We start from the raw sequence: 26,929 nt of genomic DNA, 5'->3' as shown, positions 1-26,929 counted from the left end.
ATCAAACACAAGCCTTATTAGTGACTTGACAACAAAAAATGGTGATAAAGCGTTGTTTATTCTAAGGAATCGAACGCACTCTTTTGTGGCCGAGAACTGGGCTCGCTGGCCGATAACTGAGCCCACGAACGAAGCCTCCATTTTCGTTATAACTCCGGAGAAAACAGCGTTGAGCAGCCGATAGCTTTCCATGTGTTAACTGAATGCTGAAGCTAGTTGTCTTTGAAATTTCAAGTCCTTACAGCTATTCCAAGGCAAGAAATACAAGTTTACGTTTTTTCAGGGTCGTAACGAGGTATATTTTTTCATAGCTGATCCCGTACTTTTGCCCGGAATTTTGATCCCTGATCCCGCAAAAATTTGTTAAGTCTGATCCCTGATTCCACAGACACTGCTGATCGCGATATCACGGGTTGTGATCCCAGATCCCGGAGCTGTGATCCCTGATCCCACCCCTAAAAAGGCTGTTGATCCCTGATCCCATATACCTCGTTACGACCCTGTTTTTTGTGGCTGAGAACAAGGCCCCATACTGCACTGTGATAAGAAGGCGCTCGGGATGGTTTGTGCGTGCTTACACCACGTAGTACCTTCCAGATGTCGCAATCATGACCACGTGACTTTCATATAACACGTGACTGCTACTCCCATCACTGTGTTTGCATTTACGTTGGTCTTTGCAATTGCTCTGCACTCTGATTTTGACACTGATCGCCTCAATTTGCCGTCCTTTAATTATAAGTTGAGTTATCATCGTACTAAGAAACGAACTCTTCGGATAATGTAGACTCGGAGTTACGTACAGTATTCATTGGCGCTCAAGGCCTCCCCGGCGATAGCTTCCCCCTCGGCCTTCCAAGGTAAACTTCGCGTGACAATTTACAAGGTCGTTTGAATCATTAGTATGCAAGAAGGTAAGACTGATTTTCACATCCCAGAATTACTTACAGAATGCCCCCTTCGGTTTGACGTCCTTAAAAGAATGTGATGTGCTGTAGCAAATTCATGCGACTAAATAAAATTGCACGGGGATGAATCGTGCATGTAATTTACGCGACACTCGCACATGCAAATGACATGTTATGGAATTTCTGAACTACAATACTCGTCACAAATCGTTGAAACAGACACCGTTTCTCTCGAATTTTCTGGAAAAATCCTGAGATTTCTACTTGACACTGTTTTCCCAACTGAAATGTGCCTTCTCCCTCCCCAATGTTGAGCCACGCGTGTTTTGAAGCACTGAGACCACTGTGATACCCAAATCAACATTGGAGAAGGGGAAACAGACACAAGTGTTTCAAGATTGTTGACGAGTATTGTAGTAATAGCCACCGCTGAGTGTCAACGAATTAACAAAGGAACAGTTATCCAAATATGTTTAAAAGCAACCAAATCCTCTAAAATTGCATTACACAGGGCAGTACGTGTTTTCAGCACAGGGCAGTACATGTTCCTGCTCGTGCCCTCAACTGGGAATTTTCCCAACAGTTTAACAATGAAAGCATGCACGAGGCCGTACGGGCCATATGATCCAGGTTTTTGTGCGGCCATTACATTCAAATGATCACGAATCAACCACGGTGTAAAGCGTCTAAAATTCAGTCACTCTTTGCTTGGTTGACTTGTTGGCAATTAATTTCATTGATATTATGGAGATTATAAAGATTGGCAAATTTTCTTTGCATCTTATGGATGTGAAATGGTCGTCAAGATGCTCTTCATGGTGAACGGTGCCAGGGATCGTGTCAACACAGAAACTGCCTTTTCAAGCAAAAAATATCCATAAAATGCATTTTCAAAATTTTAATACATCCCAGAATGCCGGATGATTGCTCAAAGGACTAACAAACAAAGCAAAAAGGTCAGAAAAATCGCAGCCGCCATTGAATTTAGCAGAGTAGGAGACTGGAATCAACTACAGCAGATGATTGTCCGCAATTTTGATTTCCGGCAGACCTTTTCCACGGGTAAAGGGTAACAGCAAGGGGTTAAGGGTAACAGGTAAGGGTCAGGTAAAGGGTCACGGGTAAAGGGGATGTGATGGATCAAGAGTAAAGGGTGAAGGGTAGAGATTTCTACCTAACGGTTGTCATGTCAGATTTGTAAGATAAATTTAAACTTCAGCAATGTAATTAATTTTCTTCAATTTTCAACAACCTGACCCGCAACCTAAGAGTTACCATGAGCGATATTGTCTTGTTGCTTTCATTTCATCCATATAATGTTGATCGATGAAATTGAGCACAGATTGGATAAGATTTAATATTCTCAAACTCATTAATAAATCATCAAGTGATAAACCAATTGTGTGACCGCATTTAGGTCACATGGATGCACCTTGATACTGCGGTAAAAAACAGCGTGTTTGGATATCCAAACACATGTGATTGGAAATCAATTAGAAAAAGCAATACACAACTTCAACAAAACTTTATTACTTCTATTGTTTGCTGTTTACATTTACGTTTACAGTGCAATTCAAAAACGTTCCTGAATTAAACATTCCGCACGCACTGTTTACAATAAATTTCTAAAGGTTCAGAAACTGTACTACCGCTACCACTAGCTTCTGTTACACTGCTGGATGTACAAGGTCCAGGTAGATTCGACACTTTAGCACTTTGCTCTAAACTAGGTTTCTCGTAGGTTGACAACGCATTTGACCTATGACCGGTCCTTTCACGAATGAGTTTTTCTTCAACGCCTGAATGAAATAACTTAGTGGCACAGGCAATTCGCAAAGAATGAGCCTTTTTCCAATTAATTCCAGCCTCCTTGCACATATTTGGTAGGATTGCATTTAGCGTGTTAATTCCTACTGGGCTTTTCTCAAAGGAAAACTTATGTTTAGCTGCCCTCAAGTAAAAACAATCACTTTCCTTGGCTTTACACTCTACGAAACCAATATGCATTCGATATACTTCTAACAAACAAGGATTGTGTTTTTCCCCAACATAGTGACAAATATGTTTGATTCTCTTTGGAACATATTTCAGATCAGTCAAGCCCCCATGAAAGGTTTTGCACAAATTCTCCTCAAATTTAATAAAGTTTGGACCTAACTCAAAATTCTTTAAACTCAGTTTCCTGTGCTCGCTTCCCCTCAATCCAAAAATTTTTCCATTGTAATAATAAACAGTATTTAAAAGAGACTTAGCTTTTCCACAGCCTAACAGTCCTTTACTCCAAAACAATTCTTCCTCTTCGTCCGTAACTGCCTCCTTTTTCTCCTTCTTGGTTTCAAGAGAAACACCTTCGTGCGTGGCGTCTTTCATTTCTGCGTCTAAGCATGGACAAAAAATAGCAAACCTCAAAAGTAGTAGATCATAAATTTCGTAAACATTCTAAGTTTCTGTATCACATAAAGCACACTGGATTAAAATATAACTTCTCCAAACTTACCTTTTATCACTGCTGTCTAAAGGCTTCAAAGCATTCCCTCCATTTCCGTCCTCCAAGTGCTGCTTTAAGCCACAAACAATTCCATACGAGGAACGAGGCGGATACCGACCACCATTCTTATTAGCAACGTCCGGGACGAATTTTGTGAGCCAATAATTTAGGGAAAGAGTATCCAAGTCCTCCAACTTCTCTTCGAGACTTTGCACACAGTGCACATCATATTCTTTGAACATGCTTTCCGGGTCAAGTATACAGAATTTTGGCTTGCTCGTCCATGTTTCGGAACTAGCTGGACGCCACTGAATGCAAATTGTGGCTACTTGAAATAAACAAGCTTCAGTTGTGAAAAACATGGACATCATCACAAACTGTGCACTGATTAAACAAAAGAAAGCAAAAATCACATGCTTATGTGATTTTTGCGTTCTGTGCTTATCGAAAACAAAAATTTTCTCGTGTTTGGAAACCTCGGTAAAACACTCTCACTCGTTTATGAAATATTACATCAAGAGAAAAAATTCCAAGTTAGCAAGAGCAAGCTACCCATGGTGACCATGCAAGCAAAAGAATAAAAGAAGTTTTAAAACAATTATATCTGATCTTCATTGGTACACTAAACGAACGAAATCAAAGAAAGAATGCAAGAAAAAGGGTATTCAATACAAGGTGGGGTGGGTGGTCAGCAAACCAAGTAGTGTCCCCAGTAGCCAGCCAACATAGCTGGAAGTAGGCTGGCCACATAGAGAATGGGCCTGTTCTCCGCGTGGCTTTGCCGCTCGTTAATTTGCCTCTTGCACCAACAATATGGCCAGCTACGCAGGCTATAATTATCCCTAGTCAACAAGATGTACACTGTAACTTAAAGGGGCACGGTCATGGTAAAATTAATTTAATGTTTTTACCTCAGAACTGGGTATAAAAACCTATGACATTCCTGATGACCCACTGACAAGATACAATTATGAAATATATTTAGGGCACAAACTGCTGCAGTGTATTTGTACTCTAAGTCATGTTTTTTCTGATCCTAACTAGTATTCATTCGCATAAAAAGAATATATAGGGGTTTGTATCAAAAAAAGGTCACTGCCATCCTTGCTGCCATTCATAGGCCAGGTCACTCATCCATAACTTTAAAATAGTGTATTTTTAAGAAAAGACCAATCTTTACTCTTTGTTCTGCATGAAAAAGCCAACTCTTATTTGCTTACCCCTCCACTCCTCTAAATGAGGTCTAAGGAACTCTTATGCTTATGGACTGTTACCTCATAGTCTGTGCCCAGCCAGCGGTGACAGGGCTTCCTGTGATATTAGGTTGCACCTATCAGGACTTTGGATTTCACAGAGAGAGAGAGAGAAAGAGAGAGAGCGTCAGACATCAGTTACGTTAGAAAGTGGCAAGAATCAAAGGAATTTATACAGGTACATGTTGATAAAACCCTTTGGTTCTGTGCCATGGGGCACTTGATTACAAAAAGACCTGCATATTTCATGCGTGTACATACAGTGTATTATTGGATACAAGGTCCCTAAAGATCTTAGATCACAGGCATTATATGTGTTACTGGAAATTAATTTAGATTTACTCATTTTCATAGGTTCAATGGATTTTTTGCTCTTGAAAAGTCTGCCTGGTTTCTGTGCAAGATATTGGGGATGCATTCGACAAGCTATGAATTGAGTAAGTTTTTGTCTGATTTCTGAACTGGTTACATGGTAGACAACAAAGACAACATGTATTTGCCCTGGTAGGTTAATTGTTACTTTAGTTATCAAAAACATTTAACCCATGAAGCTACTGCATGTACTCTAGAGTTAGATGCAGAGATGCCAACCTCCAGAGATCTAAAATCTAGAGATTTTTTTTCATCTGGACCCCCAACCCCACCCCACAATAACCTGCGCACTCTCCCCCCTCCCCCCTAAAAAGATCGAACACACACCCCCTGTAGCCCAGCAGCTCCTTCTGAATAAAAGAAAAATGAATCTTACAATCACTCACATACCTGCCAACTCTCCTGGTTTTCCCGCGAGTCTCCAAGTTTTTCATCAAATCTCCCAGTCTCCCGGTTAGAGCACCAAATCTCCTGGGAAATTCCCACATGTACCGTGGCCTTTTTCAAAAAGTTTAAAATTAATGTAGTTATTTTCGAGATGTCAAAAAGGAAAATGAAACGAGGTGGATTGCGGCGTTCTCGATCAGAAAACGTGAAACGGGGTAATCAATTGGTGTACGTGTAATGAGTAGAGCAAGTTTCAATTGAGTGTCATAAAACCAAAACCAAAGTAATTACTTTGGCCAATCAAAAAGGACAGAGACTATCCAGTAAACCAATCAAAACTCGAAGTAATTACACATAGCCGACACAGCGCGGGAAAATGTGCACACGCGAGCCAATTCAAACAATAATTTGGTTATGTGGCCTTGATAACAAATGTTTAGTTCAGGGGTGTAGCCGGGGAGGATGGGGTGTCCTGGGGTGCCTGTGATCCCCCTTTGTGACAGTCAACAATGTAATTTATGTCACCTGCAACTTAGGGGGTATTTGCATGAGACCCAGACAAACTCAGACTTGTATGAACTTGTACCGTTATGAAGTTTTTGCACCTGTTTACGTGAAACCGGGACGAGATGCTTGGTGCCTGGTTTCGGGATGCAAAGATATGTTTTTTCTAATAAATATATGGCTGACCCAAATTATACAGGCTTGAAATTTCTGGACCCAGTCTGAGATTTGTCGTAATTGAAGGCGCGTTTACAGTTGCGTTTTACGTAAGACAGAGCTTGAGGAGGGAAGGTATAAGTGTCTTCAATCCTTTTTAGAGGGGGGTTTAAGCTAGGTTGAGTCCATAATTCAACCTACATGTAGGTAAAATGGGCATCACAAATTTATCCTACAGTGTAGGTAAAAACGGATTCAACCTGAGAACAGATCATTTTTACCTGCAACAATAATAGCCACTTGCACACTGTCAGCTCATAGAGGTGCAGCCTATGCTTTACTGGTAAAACTTGATCCAAAGAATTGTTACACTTTGCGTTGTTACATTTCGCGTTAAAGAAGTTGGTTACATTTTGCTTTAAAAGATTGTTACAATTGGCTTTAAAGAACTTGTTACATTTCGCGTCGAAAGTTGTCACAATTTGGGTAACTTAATGTTACATTTTGCGTCAAGAGTTGTTACATTTTGCCTTACTTGTTACATTTTGTGGCGTAACAGACTTCCTTGTTTTAGTCTTTCTTTGCTGATCAGATGTCAAACTATAATTTTGATCAACCTCTTCAGACTTGTAGGTTCAACGTTTTCAAAATAGAAAAAGTCTTGTTGTTGAATTTCATGCTCACATTCTTCTGGTTTCAAAAAATCTAATCAAATGAATTGTCCAAACCTGTATGTGTTCTCCTTTGAAGCTGGATGTGTTTTTTAAAATTTGCATTATTTTTGTATTTGGACTCATCAAAAAAACATGAAGGGATCAATAGTTACTTCAGAAAAATTAACCTTTTATAGAGTTTACTCTGTCTAATGCCAGATGATTTTACTCGTCAATTGCCCAGGGCACTTTATCTGTAGGTGTGAATATGGAATACATGTAACACCCTCCATGTCCCCTGTATGGTCTATATTCATTTCATGTTTTATACCTAAAGAATGTCTGGCAAATTGTTGAATTGACAGAAATGGTCCTGTGGCTGGATTTGGAGGCAAGTGTCCTTAAAGTTTTTCCCCCCTTTGCAAGGTAGCAATAATAATAATAATAATAATAATAATAATAATAATAATAATAATAATAATGCAGCTCTAGAGAATTGGAAATTAGGGAAGTTCTTTTGATAGTCAACAGCTGGGTAAAATTAATAATGTTTACTTCGTCTCAAGGACAAAAATTTTCATAAGTAGTACATCATTTGTGAAAGAGAATGCTCATGTATAGAAAACTGTGTAGGTGAAAAATGTGCAAACAATTGAACACCCAAATCCCGGCTTTGACTCAGACTTGTTTCTCCATCAATGCCAAAGGATATCTAAAAAGAGGTCAGAAAAATTACCTCTACTGTAATAAATTATTACATTATTTTTCTTGATTTTGTTATTCTTGGGGACGTTACAATATTATTACTTTCTTTGAATGCGTTTTCTTTTGTTCAGGGGACTTCTCATGGTAGAGAGACTTTTCAGAGAAAGTACTTGAACTTGGTATCTCCTCATTCAGAGGCGCTCATTGACCACTAGACCACAAAATGTTACGTGACAGACTAGGGGGTAAATATTTATTTAAAGAATTGAGTGTGTGACTGGAAATGGGTTTTTGTGTTTTCGCTGCATGCAATATCTAGTTATCTTGTGTATCAGTAACACATCTCACCAGGCTAATATTCTCTCGGTATTGTTAAGAAAAAGTATTAAATATTTTTAAATACCACTGTAGGAGCTCGTAAAGCAACCGTTTACTAGTTTTTATTGGAATCAATGCCTGATTAACAACGTTTTAAATGTAAACAACTTTTCTACATGTACAATTGCACTTAACCCTATGGTTGAGTCACGGACTTTGGACTTAGGATTACAGGATTGAACTGGATATTGAGCAAGATAATGTAACATACATGTACATTTGTAAAAAAGACACTGAAATATTGTGAACTTTGAAGGAAATCAGTTAATTAAACATCCTTCGAAGAAAGTGTACTTGTACATGTAGGCTACCTGTAGCCTCTTGCTGTTTCTGCATTTGATCTGGCTTTCCACAGAGATCTCCCTATACTGGCTGTGCATATGACTGATTGATTTCTGACATCCAATAAAGTAGTAAAATACTCCTGCATTATTAATGATATTGAAGAACAAATAAGTATGAACTCGTGTGAAATTCGCTAAAAATTTATTGTTTTCATTATTCTTATCCACAGATTATGGATTGGTGCAAAGATGATCCTGAAGATTGTGTGTAAAGGCTTCTCAAGATTTCAGTAATGTCATCCTGGGTAATTACTGGAAGTTGCTTTAAAAAATATAAATGTAGAGTGCTTGTGCTATGGTTTCAGTGCAGCTGGGCCACCAACATAAATATTCATATATTTATTTCTTGCGCTGGATGAAAATGAAGCAAGCATGGTGTTGATAAGTGCAGTTTACTTAGTCAACCTTCATATTATACATGTAGGTCAAGCATTCTGCTTCTAAATGGTCAGTCATCCATTTTATTAATGCAAACAACTTTCTCAGTCAGTGCGTATCCTCTGCAAAATATACTACTAACACTACCATTTCCACTCCTACTACTACTTACTACTGCTGCTACATCTGTACTTCTCCTACTCGTACTCCTACATGTACATGTGCGGTACAACTTCTACTACTGCTACTGATACCAATATATCAAACTTTGACACGTTCTAAATTCTCACCATTCAAAACTAACAGCTGCTGTCCCATGTCCTCTTGTCCCATCAGCACTTTACACTGTCATTAATTTTATATTTCTTCATGTTAACCTGTCTTTACAGTAACTCACAGTAATGTCCAGCCTCTGAAGTCAACTCTGGAGGGGAAAAGCAGAAGGGCTACATGTTTTCCAATCTTGGACATTAATAATTGATGTACATGTACCTTCTGTTACAAATGTGCGGCCCAGTGGTCAGGGCGCTTGCCTTGAGATCTGGGGATCCCGGGTTCAAGACCCGCTCTGACCACTCGTTGAATTTGTTGCTGGTAGTCCCTGATTCAACTTCTCAGCTGTACTTGTAAATAGCCAACTGGTTTGCCTCTGGCCAGTTGGGATTCTTAGCAGTTGTTGTTGAATGTTCTGTTCTGTCATAATTGTGTTTCATTGGCCTTGAAAAGCCCCTATGGGGAGTGGTCAATTACGGTATTTATGTATGTCTGTCTGTCTGTCTGACTCTTGTTGACCAGCATTGTAGCCCTCATCAAAAGCATTTAAGACTCGTGGACGATGTTCTCTCAAACCTTCCACACAGAATGAGTGCGGGGGTAACCCCAACCCTAACTCTAACCCAGACCTAATCACACCCCCTACCCCCACCACTCACCCCTTACCCCTCAGCCCCATCTCCTACGCCTGGAATAAACAAGGGGCTTCAACATAAACCTAAACTTAGCCACCTTGGAAATGATCAAGGGTGTAACCCGAATTTGACCCCAATGCTAATGGTGTTTGTTCTTTAAAAAAGTGGTGCTTCATCCATGGTTGAGTACACTGCACAGAAATCTGATGGTCTTATCAACTGAGTTAATGAAAATCAGTTAAGAAAATCTCTGAGGTAAAAAGGGACTGTTAATGAATTATGTAGTTAAGTTATTTTTATCTTGTGTTTATTACAGGATCCCTCCTTTCCCAGCACCTCATTTTCTGCATCACAGGAAGCCCAGGAAAGCATCTCAGGCCAAACACCAAGTAGGAAACTTAAGGTTACTTTCCTGAGCAGTGAATGGAAATCTACAAAAGGAGGCTTGTCAACAATCAACGGAGAGCTTGCCATTCAGTTGGCAAAACATCAGAATGTGGAAGTCAATATGTACCTTCCTCAGTGCAGTGACGAAGATGTAAGGATTGCAGGGGAAAACAATGTTAAGCTCATAAAAGCGAAAGAGCTGATTGGATATGAACCCATTGAATGGCTATCTTCTGCACCAGAAAACCACGAGATGGATTATGTGATTGGACATGGGCTAATACTTGGACAACAAGTGCAGCTCATTCAGAAGCAACTACCATGCAAGTGGGTTCAGGTTGTGCATACAGCCCCTGAAGAGCTAGGAATGTTCAAAGGATATGCAAATGCAATTTCAAAATCGGAGAAGAAGCACAGAGCAGAGGTACAATTGTGTGAATTGGCAGACCAAGTTGTAGCAGTTGGTCCCAAGTTGGCTGATGAGTACTCTTGCTATCTCCGTCACTGCCAGAGGGATCAGTCTGTATTTGTACTCACACCCAGCATTTTGTCTGAATTTTCTCGGGTAGAGCAAGCAGCTGAAGAAAGAATGACATTTCGTGTTTTGGTTTTTGGGCGCAGTGACAATGAAGATTTTGAGTTAAAGGGATATGACATCGCAGCCAAAGCCATTTCTGAGTTAAATGAAGAATCTTACAAACTGATCTTTGCCGGGGCACCACTTGGAAAAGAGGAGAAAGTAGCAGAGAAGTTGTGTCAACATGGCATTGCACCAAGACAACTGACAGTCCGCTCCTTTAAGGAAAGCAGAGAGGATCTAGGCAAATTGTTTTGTGAGGCAGATCTTTGTTTAATGCCATCAAGAACTGAAGGTTTTGGTTTGGCCGCGCTTGAAGCATTGTCCGCAGGTCTTCCTATCCTTGTTAGTGGGAATTCTGGTTTTGGAGATGCTCTGCAGAAGGTGCCACATGGTTCAAGCTGTGTAGTAAATTCTGAAGATCCTGCTGAATGGGCCAAGGCAATTAAAAGTGTCCGTAAAAAAAGCAGGGATGTTCGGCTAGAAGAGACAGCGGATCTTCGCGCACAATATGCAAAGAAGTACTGTTGGAAGGAACAGTGTGATGAACTGGTGAAAAGGATGTCTGATAGCATTTTTGGTAATTGAAAATAATGACATGTTGCTTGGTTCATCTTGGTAAGGCTGTAAGTGAACATGGGTGGTCCTTAAGGCAAATTCATTCATTCAGTTTAAAACACAAGGAATGATAATGAAAGGAATGTATAATTATTTGAAATGCAGGTTACAGATGAATGAGAGAACTGAGTGATCCTCACTCTTAGCTGGACAATTTAAAGTGCCCCTGTGACCAAAAAATCAATTGTTTTTCTTTGGATTTCAAAACTATGTTAACTAAACACTAAGCGACCAAAGTCTTCAGCCTTGATTTCAAAGAGACATCTGTTTATTTTAACTGGAATTATCCTATTTAATGGTCTGCCATTACTAACTTCAAGATCTTTAAAGAGCTGAATCGAGGAGAAAATGACATGAAAGGCTCACTTGTTTAAAAATGGAATGTGTGTGTACGCTGCAGAATTAATATGCAGCACGAGAGTTTTGGGCTTTTGACTTTTAAAATCACTTGTTGCATATAATTTGAATTATGATAAGCTGCATTCACACGCTGAAGCTTTAATCTAGTGAGTGAATGACATCACTTTTCCCTGGAACAAACCCTTTCAGGTCCAATCGGTCAGTTTTTAATGTGAGTAATGGCAGACCGTGAAATATAAAACTTGCACTCGAAGTAAACGCCCTTTGGGTAAAAGTCAAAGCTCAAAATTTTGCTAGTCAGGATTTGAGCAAACACACTTTCAGGATCTGACTGAGCTGACTACGATGCTGGTGTAATGCTCTACCAACTGAGCTATGAAGCCTTGCAGTTAGTAGCAGGTCAGTTTGTTGGGCTTATTTGTTCTCGTTAAGGACTCAATGAATGAAATGAATGTATTTTCCGATGTCTATAAAGCGATAATATTGCTTAAATTGTCCACAGCTCTAAGTGCGACGATCACTCAGTTCTTCCACAAGGGATGGTGCCAGTCATTTGCATGTGGAGTTGCATTCAGCCCCTTTTTCTGCATTTCATAACGCTTTATTTGCATCCATGCATGTGGAGCAGGCATGAGTGTGCTATGTAACTAATTTGGCTCTATTGGCGATTTAGCGATTTAGTCCAATCAACTCTCAGAAAGAGTTAATTCTAATTGAGCACAAATCTTTTTAAGCAATTGTTTGTACAGTACATGACGGACTAAGATGCTGTCGATGATTTGTCTGGTAGGAAGTACTCATGCAACGGAAAGTGGACGAGACTCATCATTGACAAGGAGATACTTGCTTAGTACTGTGGTATCTGAAGCTTATGTTGAACCCACTCGAGCTGGGATTGATTGCACAGGTGAAGTCTTATTGTTCATTGCTAATCTATATGGTCACTGTGTGTGTAGATTCTCTTGTAAAGGAAGTTGCTTAATTGACACTGATCACATTTTAACTCTGGGTTCCTTAGATAAAAATGGAAAAAGACCGTTACATCCAAGTGACACCCCACCATCAAAGAAACAAAGGCATGATACAGACACCTGCAGAGGTAAGGCCTCCTATCGAGTTCATTAGGGAATGGGTTGATCAAAATATTTTATCTTTCCGTGTTTCACGGGCAATAAGACAAGCTTAGCGTAGATTAATATCAGAGTAAAAAAGGGTTATCCATCTTTTAACCGAAACTAAAAATTTGTCTTTCTCGGTCCATTGCTAAATTTGCACACAATTGCATAGGAGCTCAACAAAACACTAAGAAACGAAAAGGTTATTCGCTTGTGAACTTTTAGCTTTTTGGTGGCATACAAAGGAGCTGCTTGTTTTGTAATCTTGCTATGTGGGATATCAACTTATACAGTTAGTTGCCCTGTTTCCGGACACTTTTTGCAAAACTGTAATATCTCACCGCAAAACAACACTAAGGAGCTAAAATTTAGCCACAGTGTATCTTCCACCGGTGGTAGGTAGGGTGTGAAGTTTCATCGCTTGAAGCTCTTTAGTTTCCTTGTCACAGTAATTGCGGAAAGAGTCAGTCAAATTCGGTGCCCTAATTCCGGACAGGTTGCCCTGTAGCTCATTTTCTTCGCTGTCGGAATCAATCGTTTCTTTCATCTCTTCTTTTTCTTCGGTCGTAAGTAAATTACTTTCGGTGGAAGTTTCGTTCTATCAGCAGCAACTGCTAAGAGGAGCGTGGAGTTTGGTTTTTCGGTGCTGTAGTGTTTCAAGGAAACTGTTCGGCTGCTACTGAATTTAAGAGTTTGGCTGAACGGCAAACCGCATAGTCGTCTTTCACGTCTCATTCATATTTAACGTCCTGGACAAGTGGTATCCATGACGTTGAATGAACGTGAAAAACTATTTTCAGAAGTGACTTGTCGATGGGTAGTGTTTTTCTTTCCTCTTTGTTTGTGTCCTTTTTTTAGGAACTCCGATTACATGTACTCCACATTGTATTGATTATCGTAATTGCGCGGCGATGTCCATTGCAAGTCAATGCTTTTTAAAGATATTCAGGGAATATAAAGAAAAAATTGATCTGTTTTCGGTTTTAATATGATTTCTTAAATTTTCAAAGCAAACCTCCATTATTCCACCGTAATTTGAAGTGACAAAAACGGAACCGAAAGTCACCAACGAAGGTCGATTATATCCACACATACCCGACGATCGTATTACACTTCATCATGATATGCATCTATTATTGTTACCATAGTGTGCGCAATCGAAGGTTGCATCACCAAGAGGTGGTAATTCTAATTCAGACAAAAGCATCTAAATTTGAATACGATGTGAAAAATCTCCCGAAAGAAAATAACTGTACAGTACACATACGTGTTACTCTTATGACAGAGATCCATCCTGCTTCTGAGGCTTCATCAATGACAAACAGTCACTTGGCAACTACTGTAGATACGCAAGCCAGAACTGTGTATAGAGATATCTTTATAGCGCTTATTTTTTGTCAATAAATGATAGAATAATAGGCAATCAAGTGGGAAAAGGTAATGGTATGTCAAGTGTTGTTATATCATGATGAAAATACAAGTGAAATTAATCCTTAATTGCACAAGGGCACATTGCGATTACATGGTTATCACATAAAGGGCAAAATCATCGAGGAAAGTCTGTTCAATGCCACGACAAATGACGATCAACTTATTTCATGCGGTTGAAGTTCCATTCAATAAATCGATGCTGTCAACAGAAATATAGCTTAATTTAATTAAAATGTATTTTACATGTGGAAAAAGGCAGTTAAATCAGAGTCAGAATCTGGAAGAAGAATCTGCTTGTAACCAGGATCAAGTAATCATTCCCTTTTGATTACCAAAAGTGCCCACGTGATTAAGAAAATAACCCTTCCGTCTCAGCCAATCAGAATTCAGTAATTTTGCCCCGTATGTGATAAGCATGAATAAATGTTCACGTCAGGTAAACAGTAGCTGTTCCAGCAAAAATATAAATACAATAAAAAGCAGGTAAATAGAAGAAAAAAAGGAGCCCGCCCCTGTTATAAGTGTGGTGCATATATCTTGTGTAACTGTAATTGTGTTCTTCGAAGTTGGCGTAGCAGAAAGACAAGCTGCAGAAAACCTGGAGAAAACAGCCTCTCTTCACATCTGTGAAGGTAAGGCTTCATGTTTCGTTTTTCACAGTGACTTTATAGAAAATGCGTGATTTTAAAGATCAAGGTCTCTCGCAAAGTAAATACTATGGAGCTTAATTAAGGACGGTGCCTACTATTGTTATTGCGCATACGTTCTGGGCAACTCCAGATACTCGGATTTCCTATCGTGATGCTTACTAATGCAGGGATATTTTTGCGCGGTTTAAAACTATGCAGAGAAAGTAGATCTTCGTAAGTACCCTTGGTATCCAAAAAGAAAATTGGGGGTAACCATGCATTCTTTAGAAATAATTAACCTTCAATTTGAGAGTGAACACCATATATTGCTTTGTATTTTAGAGCTTTATACAAATATTGTTCATGAATTATCTTTGAAAAATGCGTGGTTACTCCCAATTTTCTCGTTGGATTTCAATAAGACTTGTTAAGATCTACCTTTTCTGCATAATCATAAATCGGGGCAAACATACCTTTGAATTAGTAGGCACCGTCCTTAAGCACGCCACGTTTCCAGACTCGGACGGCAAGCGGAAGTGAACAGTTCGCATGTAGGACAGTAGTGTCTCCCAGATTTCTAAACTAATCATCTCTAATGGAGAAACTATAGTTAGCAATGTAAGTGTGGTTGTCTGAAGACAAGTTTTTCCAAATATATTTTAAAAACTTTTGGAACACCTTTTTTTCTTAGTCCCTTTTAAGTCCCGCAATCGAGAGGAAAGTGCGAGAAGAAGAGACTGCAGGCGTTTCTGTAGCCGACTTGTTCAGCATTTCCGTTATAATCTAATTGACTTCTTTAGCTTGTACGATTTGTTTTGCCATTTCAGACTAAGCGATGTTACTCTTCAAGACAGTTTTTTTCAATTGTCGTCCTATGCACATGCTTATGTACGAATAACTTATGAAAACACAAAAGGAGAATTCCCTTGAGAACATCACGTGGTCTGAAATGGGAAACGAAACGTACAAGCTGGCAAATAATTTGACAAACTTACTCCGCCTTTTTTAGCGCTACCAGAAATGAAGACCAAAATAAACACTATAGTAACGCCACATACGTTCGTGTGTGGGAATATTTACGTGCGGCATGAATTTCCGTGCATTTCTTTGCCGTACTCTACAAAACAACAACGTGAAGTCACCAAATTTTCGAGATAGGACGCAGATCTTTACAACCTCTAATTTCATTGGATCCCTTTAGGGCGCAAGTCTATTGTTTTTAGAGTTAGGGTCCATTGTTTCTTTTCTATCGTTCTTTGTGTTCATTTTTTTCTGAACCAATTCCGAGAGCCGTTGTAATAGCTGCGTTATATTTTTGAGGTGACGTTTTCGTCGCCTATGCCCAAACAGAACTATGGAGTTTAAGCAAGACGACGGCTACAGTTACGGCAATGCCACGAAGAAAGAATATTATTGGTTAAAAAAGGAAACATAATCGAGCTGCACGTGCAACACGAATTTTCGTGCATTTCTCTGACGTACTCCACAAAACAACGGCGTGAAATCACCAAATTTTAGGTTTTGACGACAACGTGAGCATACAACAATGAACCATCCATTTTCTATTTTGACTTTAACACCGTTCGTACGCATCCAGTTACTGGATAACAGTAACTCGGCGTTCTTCTTCTCGCTTCGTTGGCTATCTCGGTCGCTGTCCAGGTCGAAATAGAAGTTCTTCGATCCTCGACCGTCTCCATCTCGTCTTCACCGCCGTGTTGTGGTTCGTCTTACCTTCTCTTGTACCTGTTCCGATAGTCCGCTCAGATAGCGTGGCGTTTCTTTGGCGGGCTTAGTGTAGCGGTTCCCAGTTGTGGTCAACAAAGGCTAAAACAACAACTACAAAAAAAAAAAAAACAAAAACACAAGGACTTCTTCTGTCATCGACCGTGGTTTCCCCGCCCTCTGTCGTGTTTGTTGGTTTGTCTTTACTCGCTCATCGCTCTCTTCGTGCCTTGGACCATCGTGTGCTCCGATACGTTAGCGTGGCGTTTATTTTGGCGGGCTTAGTGTAGCGGTTCCCAGTTGTGGTCAACAAGGAATAAAATCTAAGGATTTCGTCAGTCATCGACCGGGACTTTTCTTCGGCGGCTGTCGCGTTTGTTGGTTTGTCTTTCATTCACTCGTCGATCTTTCGTCCCTGGACCATAGTGTGCTCGCCGATACGTTAGCGTGGCCAAAGGATTTCGTCCTTCATCGCCCGTAGTTTTTTCTCGCTCTCTGTCGTGCTTGTTGGTTTGTTTTTCACTTGTTTTTCGTGGTCGCCTCTAACTTGCTCGTCGCTGGTTGGTGTTCGATCATACATCATGCCGAACCCACCTCGTTCAACCAACAATAGCTTGTCCGCTGGACTTCGTTCGGAGGACATACCTCTCTTGTCCCCCGCGCCGATGGTGGTTTCTACGGCTCCCTCTGGCCCTGTGGCGCCTTTGGCCGTCGATTCGATCGCCGAGGCTGTTGTTCGCGCGCTTGGAAGCACCCTTCCGACTATCATCTCTTCAATTCAAGGGAGCGCCCCCTCGCCATTACCCCCCTCCGTCCCTGGCACTTCTGTTGGCGTCACTCCATCTAGCTCCTCCGGATCGACTGCTGTTTCTTGTGATGTCAATGTCTCATCTATGGCTTTTGGGGCATCATCAGGTACGTTTACTTTGCCTGCCTTCATTCCTACCCTCTCTCCTGTGTCGGCCATCACTGACTCAAGCTCGGCCCGCTTCGTGGCCCCCATCACCTCTCCATCCGCGAGTCCCAGTGTATCCGGCAGCCTGCCAAGTTTTGGTAACTCTGGCTCAGTGCCTGCGTCTGAGAAGGCTTTCATTGTTGGTCCTGGTCATGCACCAGTCCCGGCGAAATTGGCCAAGAAGATCATCGAGGGCCAGTTCGTGGAGTTAGCGGATCTACTTACAGTCAATCTCCGAGCTGGGGATCAGGAACCACAGACCTTCCTGGAGGGTAAACTCCTGGTGTCCAACGCAAAACGCGGGCAGGTTGAAATCAAGGATATTCTGACTTGGACTGAGGCCTTCACGATTTTCCAGCTGGTCCTGTGTGCCTCTCACCCCCTGCGTTGGTTAGACTTGACCAGATATAAGCTGCTCATTATTCAAACAGCCCGCCAATATCCGGGTCTGGCTTGGCTTGAATACGATCTGGCCTTCAGAAGGGATGCTGCTGCCTCTGGCCTTACGGATTGGTCCAAAATGAATTTGGATCTGTATAGTTTTCATTTGCGTTTGCCAGCATCGTCCTCACTGCAACCAAGGCCGTCTTCCCGTTCCGGGTTTCCTCAGTCTTCCTCAGACAGCCCAGACTCCCACCGACGCACACCATTCTGCCATTCCTGGAATGAAGGGAAATGTCGGTGGCCTTTTGGGAGGTGCAAGTTCCGCCACAACTGCAGCAATTGCGAGGGAGGGCATACCAAAGCTAACTGCCCCTTTCCCCGCTCAGCTGGATTTCGTTCCCGTTCCCGCTCCCCCTCCCCTGGAGGGAGAAGGGGACAGTACTGAGGGGCTAGGTACGCCCAGTGTTGCGTTTGTACATAGTTTTAGTGATGTGATTGTGTTGCCTAGCCAGCCAAATGGATTGCCTCAGCTGGCAAAGTTGTTTTGTCCTGTTCCAGTTTCAGTTCCAGTCTCAGTTCCCGTTTCTGTTCCTGTTAAGCCCAGCGTTGCAGTTGTCTCTTTTGCCCTGTTATCTCCGGTGTCTCAGGTCACACCATTACAGTTGGATCAATTTCAAGCCGAATTATGCCTCCATCCCAACAAGTCAGCTGTGGCATTTGTGACTTCTGGCATACGGGATGGATTTCGGATAGGCTTTGACCCATCCTTGGTGTCCCTCAAATCTGCATCTTCAAACATGCGTAGCTCTGCTGAGCACCCATCAGTGATTGACTCCTACTTGCAAGCTGAAGTCTCTTCTGGCAGGGTGGCAGGTCCTTTTCCAGTGCCCCCACTTCCGTCATTGCACATAAGTCGTTTCGGGGTGATCCCCAAAAATAATCAGCCTGGGAAGTGGCGTCTCATTTTAGACCTATCATCCCCAGCGGGGCAAAGTGTCAATGACGGCATCCCTAAGCCCCCATTTACAATTCAGTATGTGTCAGTGGATGCTTTCATTGATGGCATAATGTCTCTGGGTCGAGGAACGTTAATGGCCAAGTTCGACGTGGCCAGTGCATATCGGAATGTGGCTATCCACCCGGACGATCGCCCCCTTCTTGGCATGAAGTGGCGTGGGCAATATTTTGTGGATTTGGTGCTCCCTTTTGGGCTGCGTTCAGCCCCATTTATTTTCACCGCCATTGCAGACCTGGTTGAATGGATCCTGGTTCACAATTATGGGGTTACATTTCTCCGTCATTACCTGGACGATTTCCTCACTTTGGGCCCACCGGCGTCCCCTGTGTGCCACAACAACCTTCAAACCTGCGTTCATCTGTGTACAAAACTTGGCCTTCCCCTTCATCCAGATAAGTTGGAGGGGCCCGCGACTCGTCTTACAATCCTTGGGATTGAACTGGACTCCGAGAACCTTCATGCTCGCCTTCCGACTGACAAGAGAGATAGGATTGTTTCACTGTTAGATGAGTGGTCGGCAAAACGTTTTTGTAAACGTCGCGAGCTGGAGTCCCTGATTGGCCATCTCCATCACGCCTGCAAGGTCGCCCCACGGGGTAGGACATTCCTTCGCCGGATGATCGACTTGCTTTGTGCCTTTCGCCGTGATGATCACCCCATTAGGCTTAACCAGGAATTTCGGCGGGATTTAACCTGGTGGCGGGAACTGTTCCAAACTTGGGATGGCCTCAGTTTTTTCTGCATGCCCACATGGGCACCTCTCCTGGACTTCCAGGTCTCATCGGATGCAGCTGGCTCTTTGGGCTATGGAGCTATTTTTAAATCCCACTGGTTTGCTGGTGCCTGGTCAGCTGCGCAAAGTTCCTCATCTATAGCGTACAAGAAGCTCTTCCCAATTGTGGTAGCAGCCTCTCTGTGGGGTAGTCAGTGGGTATCTCGGCGGGTCGAGTTCTTTTGTGACAATGAGTCTGTGGTGGCTGTACTTAAGTCTGGCACCTCGCGGGACAAAAACCTAATGGTGTTGCTGCGTTATTTGACTATGCTGGCCATCCATCATTCCTTCTCATTTACAGCTTCATCTGTTCGAGGCAAAGCTAATCCAGTTGCTGATGCACTCTCTCGATTCCAATTTCAGCGGTTCAGACGCCTGGAGCCACAGGCCGACCCAACCCCGTCTCCTATTCCTGCCTCCCTTCTGGCAGCGCTTCAGATGCCTTGACTCAGAAGTGTCAGTTCTTATTTACCCAAGGTCTTGCCCCTTCCACCCGACGAGTGTACCGTTCCGCCCAACGTCGATTTACAGACTTTTGCCGCCAGGATGGTCGTGCAAACCAGGATGGCTCCATCCCCCCAGCCACTGAGGAGACTCTCATGCGCTTTGCTTCCTTCCTGGCCGACAACCTGAACCATTCCTCCATCAAGGTCTATCTATCAGCAGTGCGCTCCCTTCACATTGACCATGGCCTTCCCGATCCGCTAGTCAACTGTCTTCGTTTGCAGCATCTGCTAAGGGGCATTAAGCGAGTTCAAGGTCCAGTGTCACCCAGGCGCCTACCTATCACAGTTGATCATCTGAAGGTCATTCAGTGCTCTTTGGACCTGTCTACTACTGCTTGGCATTTTTTGGGTTTTTGCGTGCGGGCGAATTCACGGTCAACTCGGCATTCGATCCTCACACCCATATGACTGTTAGCGACCTGCAAGCGGACTCCTTGGTGAATCCCTCTTGTTTCAAAGTCCGTATCAAGTGTTCCAAGACAGACCCCTTCCGTGTGGGTTGTGATATCTACTTGGGGCGTGGCTCGGGCTCTGTGTGCCCCATAACAGCGTTGGGCACTTACTTGTCTCTGCGTGGGTCTGCTCCAGGGCCCCTGTTCTTGTTTAGTGATGGTCGTCCTCTTACCCGGCAGAAGCTATCATCCTTTTTGCAGTCTATCCTCCATGGGGCTGGGTACTCCGGCTCCTACTCCGGCCATAGTTTCCGGATTGGGGCGGCGACAACTGCAGCGGCACGTGGTGTTCCGGATCACCTGATCAAAACCTTGGGGCGTTGGTCGAGCGAGGCATACCAGATCTATATCAGAACCCCAGTTAGTTCCATTGTCCGTGTTTCCTACCAGTTGGTGGCGTAACAGGTAGTGGTTTACTCTGGTTACCAGCGGGGGTGGGTGCCTCAGGTTTGGGCTATCGGGGGCTTAGGCCTAGTTGCCCCGAGCCCCCTTGCTCCGGGTCCTTCCTACCCGGAGATCCCTTCGGCATGGCGCGGGGGGCTCGTGGCTTGGTTGCGGGTTGGGCAGGCCAGTCGGGTGTTCTAGCGCCTTGGGGATGTGACTTCGGTTTCAGCCCCCTGGCTTCCTGGGCACCTACCCTCCACTGGCGACGCAGGCGTTAAATATAGTTAAATGGAATTTAACATAGTTAACGACTAGGAGCTAGTCTGGTCAGTAGTGTTTTGCAGGCGGTTGTTAATGTCTTGGCCGTCTGGTAGCGTTGTTCAGCGTTTTGGTGCGTTCTGTAGCGTTTGTTATAGTTACATGGTTCACGACCGGGAGCTAGTCCGGTCAGTAGCGCCTTGCAGGCGTTTGTTAGCGTTTTTTATGCGTTTTTGTAGCGTTTGCAGCACTCTTTAGGTTGTGGGAGCCCTGGGGCCGACATGGTTCAGCGGTATTCCTGCTTAGTGCATGCGTTGTTGTCCAATGTGCTTGCAGCGTGTTTGTTGCTCTGTTGGCGTGGCGTTGTGAGTCGGATCAGGAGTTTAGTGATTCTCGGCGTTCCCTCCCTATCCCCCCCTCTTTTTTTTCTTTTTTTTTTGTGTGTGCTGCTCTTTTTTTTTGTATTCCTTTTTTTTTTGTGTTCTTTTTTTTTTTTGTGTTCTTTTTTTTTGTGTGTTGTTCTTTTTTTTGTGTGTGTGTTCTTTTTTTTTTGTATTTTCTTTCTTTCTTTATTTATTTATTTTTGTTTCCACTGAGCTATCTGGCTTAAGTGTGACGGGTGCCTTAGGGGGGCCTGGCGCGGGGGGCTCGTGACTTGGTTGCGGGTTGGGCAGGCCAGTCGGGTGTTCTAGCGCCTTGGGGATGTGACTTCGGTTTCAGCCCCCAGGCTTCCTGGGCACCTACCCTCCACTGGCGACGCAGGCGTTAATAATATTTAGTTTCGCTAGCAACCTTTGTGGCTTCCCCAATAGGCGTTGACAGAAGAATCCACCTTACAAAAAGGGGTTTCTCTCCACTAACTAAAACATTAGGGAGCTTAAAGGCCGGTTTTCACTAGTGACGGAGTCAGAGTCGTAATCATAAGGGCAGAGCGATACGATCTAGTGAAAATGAAATTGTCGGAGTGGCAAGCAGAATACCGATTCCGCTTATGACTCCGTCGCTTACGATCCAGTGAAAACTGCACTTTCGGAGTCGGAAGCAGAAGCGGAAAAGCATTGTGATTGGAGGGTTCTTCGGCTTCTGCTTCCGACTCAGACAATCTAGTTTTCACTCGGATTCCGTCGGACTTATGACTCCCGCTTACCACTCCGATCTTTGATTTTTACTAGGTCATAAGCACTCTTAGGACTCCGTCCCTACTGAAAACCAGCCTTAATTAAGCAAGACGACGACGACAGCTACCAGAACGTTGTCTAAAAATATTATTTCCCGTTACTGTAATGATTTTGCAATTGCCACAAGTCACTTGGCTTGGAAATTGTGTGTTCACATTCCAGGAACAAAAACGGTGTGGATAGTTACAGAGCTCGTTTTTGCGTGACTAAAGCTGGCGAATCGACTGACTAAGAAGGGACTGCTGGCAGTCTAGTTAAATGTTGGCATGTGTTTTAGTGACGGTTTATATTAAAGTCTGTCTTGAGGTTACATTCATTAACCTCCAACAAAACAATAGTTTAATTCTGTACTACTTTTTTGCAGGTGCCCATCTGAAGGGCTCCTGTTATGCGTTATTTCCAGCCGCCATTGCTGACACTGCGGTCGTCAGGAAATTGCTCACACAAGACTACAAAAGGCGAGCTGAGTTCAGTCCGCTTCTTTGGAGCAAAGCCATGAAGTTACATCTGGATGAAGTCTACACTAGACTAAAAATTGTCTCAAGACCGAAAAGGATTGTTCACCCTGCAAGCTTGGAAATAGATTTGGGTAACATTTTCAGTTGTGAAGGCGACGTTTCCATGGCCTTAGCAGAGGGAAGTCCGGGAATCGGCAAAACCACCCTTTGTCTTAAACTTGCTTATGACTGGGCGAATGAGTCAATGCCTTCTACCTTCCCTATCTTCGAACTTGTGTTGTTGCTCAAATGCAGAGACTTGGACGGAGACATAATGGAAGCCATTAGTGAACAGCTGCTACCCGACGACATCGCGGTAAAGACCAAGGAAGGTCTCCTGAACTTCATCACGGACCTTGTTAACCAGAAAAGAATTCTTATCATTTTGGACGGATTGGATGAGCTCCCTGAGAAATCACAGCATCATGTGAGCAAACTTCTCAAACGGAGTATTTTACTGTTTTGCTATGTGTTAACCACAACTCGACAAGAAAAAGGAATTGAAGCCAGGAAACAATTTGCATTTGATATTTGTGTTCAGATTGAAGGATTCACTGAACAAGATTCTTTTGAGTACATCAGGAAGCATTTTAAGAATATTGATCCATCCAAGGGAGAGAGGCTCATTGAGGAAACAAAAGAAAACACTTTCTTGCATGCCCTGCAAAAAAATCCTCTAAATTTACTTCTCCTTTGCGTTGTTTATGAAGATCATGAAGGAAAACTGCCGTCTTCCCGTACTGATCTCTATCAAATCATTGTCCGGTGTCTGTTGAGAAGATATTGTGAGAAGAACAGTGTGAAGGCTTGTGAAGAGGACAGCGATTTGGAAAAGCAATTTGAAGCAAATATCCTTGTTCTTGGAGAGCTGGCTTGGGAATGCTTGCTGAATGATCGTCATAGTTTTCGGGAAGATGAATTAACAAAGCTTGAAAGAAGTGATGACAAATTAGTAGTTCGTTATCTCAGCCTTGTATTCAAAGAAGAAAGTTTGAAGAGATTGAAACCAAATCATGAATACTTCTTTCTTCACAAGTCGTTCCAAGAGTACATGGCTGCGTTCTATATTGCGCATAAGTTGCGAAGAAACCAGTTTAAAGTATTTAAGCGCTTAAGCTTTAGTCGGTTGGTCATAAAATTTCCGCAAGTGTTTTTATTTGTGTGTGGAATACTGCGCAAGGAGGCAATTATTCTATTCACACAGATTGGTGAGAAGCTAAAGAGTAACTGGGACTGGCTCCAATGTGATGCAGAAGAAACGCGTTTCTTTCTTGAGAGCTTTAGTGAAAGTGGGAAGCCTGAACAAATGGCTTACACTCTGTTTTCATTCTTACCTTTTCCACGGGTCCTACAGTTATTTATAGATCCCGATGAATTCAGCCATTATGTTGGTGGCGACTTAGTTAGACTTCTAAGTATCTGCACAGGAATTCCCGAGGTTCCTAAACCAGCTGAAGTTCACCTTAAAATAAAGACGTCTTGGGATTTTACCGTTTTTACGGAGCTTGCTTCTCTTCCAAATGTAACATCTCTTTACTTCCTTGCAGACAAGTACATTTTCAGGGAACCTCAGTTTTTTGAAGAAATTTCCAATTTCACATCTTTGTCCGAATTGACGCTACCTTCTGCAGTTGAGTGGGAAATTGTTGGTGAATACCTAAGAACAAACAAAACCTTAGAGAAATTGACATTTGCTTTGTTCGATGAGAGTGACGATGGCTGGGCCAAGGCTCTTGACGCTGGATTATGTGCGGATACACCACTGTCGACTGTCGGTGTCAGAATTCATGGTTCATTAAGTCCAAGTGCTTTACAAGCTTTAGAGAATCTCTTATTTAACAAATTTTTGGCCTGTATCTCTTTATTTATCTACGGAGATATGAAAGACTCGCTTGCTGTGGTCCTAGCAAGAGGCTTTACAGGTGAAATGGCAGTTAAGGTCGTTGATTTGTGTGTCAGTGGAAAGCTGAGTCTTCATGGTGCTAAGTTAATAGAGCGAGGTATCGTAGGAAATAATTCCCGTACTAAGTTGATTGTTTCTCTTCGTGGAGAGGTTCCTGATAATTGGCAGGCTGTTGGGAACAATCTGCATTCACGATTCGGACAGAAAACACCCGCTTTAATTACAATCCACCCTAATACCTTCAGCAAAGTGACAGCCAGTCAGGTGGCACATTTTCGTCCTTTCGGGATTATGGGTGGCTCACGTGTACGACAAAATGTTACTCTAAATGTCTGGGGAGAGTTGGGTGGTGATGGTGCAGAAGCCTTATTTGAAGGCTTATCGCGCAAGCATGTGTCTCACCTGACATTAGACATCCACGGAAAGTTAACCGATGACATTCTTAACTCCACCGCAAGATGGGTTGAGGAACGAAATACACAGTCCTCCTTAACCATCAACACTTGGGAACAGTTAACCAAAGAGGAGAAAAATCTTTTCGAGGAACTTAAATTAGACAAGAATCCAGCAGTTACCCCTAATGTGCGTGACGTTCCTGCTCCTCCAGGAGAATCGCGTGACAACGAATTTGTTTCTATTGACAACCTTGATTCTCTCATTGCGCTCTTTAAGGAAGCCAAAAATACCAGGAAACATAATCTCAGCGCTAAAATCAGTATTGAGAGCGACGACGAGGCTGAAGAGTGCAATGTTTTGCCAGGAAAGGAAATTCTTAAAAACAGTGATTTGGGCAACGGCGTGCACGCTGGAGTAGCAAGCAATTCCAACTTCAGTCGTGAACCAAACGTTCATGCTCCGCCAGAAGAATCGCGTGATGACGAATTTGTCTCTATTCACGACCTTAAATCTCTGATTGCGCTCTTTAAGGAAGCCAAAAATACCGGAAAAGACGACGACGAAGACAAGGACGATGACGATGACGAAGACGACGACGGCGAAGACGACGACGGCGAAGACGACGACGACGATGACGACGACGGCGAAGACGACGACGATGGCGACGACGACGACGATGACGCTGAAGGGTGCAATGGTAATTTATTGGATTTGTCAAGAAAGGAAACTCTCAAGAACAGTGATTTGGGCAACGGCGTGGATGTTGGAGCAGCAAGCAATACCTCATTCATTGCTCCCACTCCGCTAAATATCAATTATACATCCCTCAGTCGTGAACCAGAAGATGGTCTTGATCACGTCTTGGCAAGCAACACCACACTGAATGATCTCCGTTTGACATACGACAACGACGACGACGACATGAGCTATTCATGGGCACTTCCCTCGGGAGATGGTTTGGCACGCAACACATCACTGAAGAATCTTACCCTAGCAATTCACTACTACAAGGAGAAGAGCGGTAAATGGAGAGAAAGCCTCGGCAGTGGTTTGGAACGCAACACATCACTGAAAAATCTCACTGTGGTAATGGAAAACAACGCTAACGAAGTTGTAGGTGAACTGGGCATTGATTGGGCACGTAGCACATCAGTGGAGAATCTCTTACTAACAGTTAACAGCGACTCAATTGTATGGGATTCGTGGACAGGCGGTCCAGGCAGTACAGGTGAAGAATTGGCACGTAAGAAATCTCTGAAGAGTCTCACTTTGACAATTAACAACTTTGGCGAATTAACGCTTTACTGGGAAGTTGACAAGAGCTGGGAAAACAACTCACTAAATGATTTCTCTCTGACAATTAATAACTACGGCAATATACGTCCTCGTAGTTGCTTCGAAGGGTTTTTTTTTCAATTTAAGTCTTTAACTACGTTTAATTTGACACTCAACTTGTGCGGCAAACCAGGTGAAGACATTTTATATGGTCTTTTGGAGGAAGCAGTGAAAAGTCAATCACTTAAGACACTGAGATTGAAAGTTAACGATTCACAAATTACAAATGGCCGCCGTAGATACGACTTCAGCAGATATGTGGTAACGTCTCCATCACTTTCGCTCTTAGAAGTAACTGTCACCTTCTATAGTGTGGAAAAAAGCTCCAGAGAATGAAAGTTGGAACGTAAAAGCGGTTGCTTTGGAACACTGCAGGTACCCACCTACCGGATTCTCTTAAAGTAGAGTATAAGTTGTCCAGTCAGTCACTCGGTTGTTTTTTGTCGCGATTTTGCAATTTCCTAGCTAAGGATCGCAAATTGTCGCTTACGAGGAGAAAATTGTCTCACTTTCGGATCATCTGATTCGAAGACAAAAGAGGGAAGCGCCATCAAATTTCTTCTCTTTTGTTCTGGAAGATGTCCTGGTTTTTGTAATGGTGAACTTCATTCCCAT

General features: G+C 42.8%; 2 protein-coding genes across 10 annotated transcripts in view; both read left to right on the top strand.

Moving 5' to 3' along the window:
* LOC137984643 (uncharacterized) overlaps positions 1-26,929 on the top strand; it is a 71,697-nt gene that overhangs the window by 43,736 nt on the left and 1,032 nt on the right. The gene's annotated exons all lie outside the window — the stretch shown is intronic.
* The window catches only part of LOC137984642 (uncharacterized), a 27,099-nt gene continuing 816 nt past the window's right edge, over positions 647-26,929 (top strand). The window contains exons 1-10 of one of the 9 annotated variants that reach the window (XM_068831854.1): positions 647-914; positions 5,004-5,086; positions 7,087-7,112; positions 7,558-7,671; positions 8,319-8,393; positions 9,751-10,978; positions 12,167-12,283; positions 12,395-12,475; positions 14,489-14,554; positions 22,548-26,689. In XM_068831854.1, the coding sequence (XP_068687955.1) occupies positions 8,382-8,393; positions 9,751-10,978; positions 12,167-12,283; positions 12,395-12,475; positions 14,489-14,554; positions 22,548-26,650 (5,607 nt within the window). In that variant the 5' untranslated portion in view covers positions 647-914; positions 5,004-5,086; positions 7,087-7,112; positions 7,558-7,671; positions 8,319-8,381 and the 3' untranslated portion in view covers positions 26,651-26,689. Of the gene's footprint in view, positions 915-5,003; positions 5,087-7,058; positions 7,148-7,557; positions 7,672-8,318; positions 8,394-9,750; positions 10,979-12,166; positions 12,284-12,394; positions 12,476-14,488; positions 14,555-22,547; positions 26,690-26,929 lie in introns of all 9 variants that reach the window. The other 8 variants (XM_068831852.1, XM_068831856.1, XM_068831855.1 and 5 more) reach the window with 8 other exon arrangements.

Source organism: Montipora foliosa, chromosome 14 (genome assembly GCF_036669935.1).
Source record: "Montipora foliosa isolate CH-2021 chromosome 14, ASM3666993v2, whole genome shotgun sequence".
Classification (NCBI taxonomy): domain Eukaryota; kingdom Metazoa; phylum Cnidaria; class Anthozoa; order Scleractinia; family Acroporidae; genus Montipora; species Montipora foliosa.
Note: the sequence above shows the minus strand (reverse complement) of the source record. Positions and strands in the feature narration are given on the sequence as shown.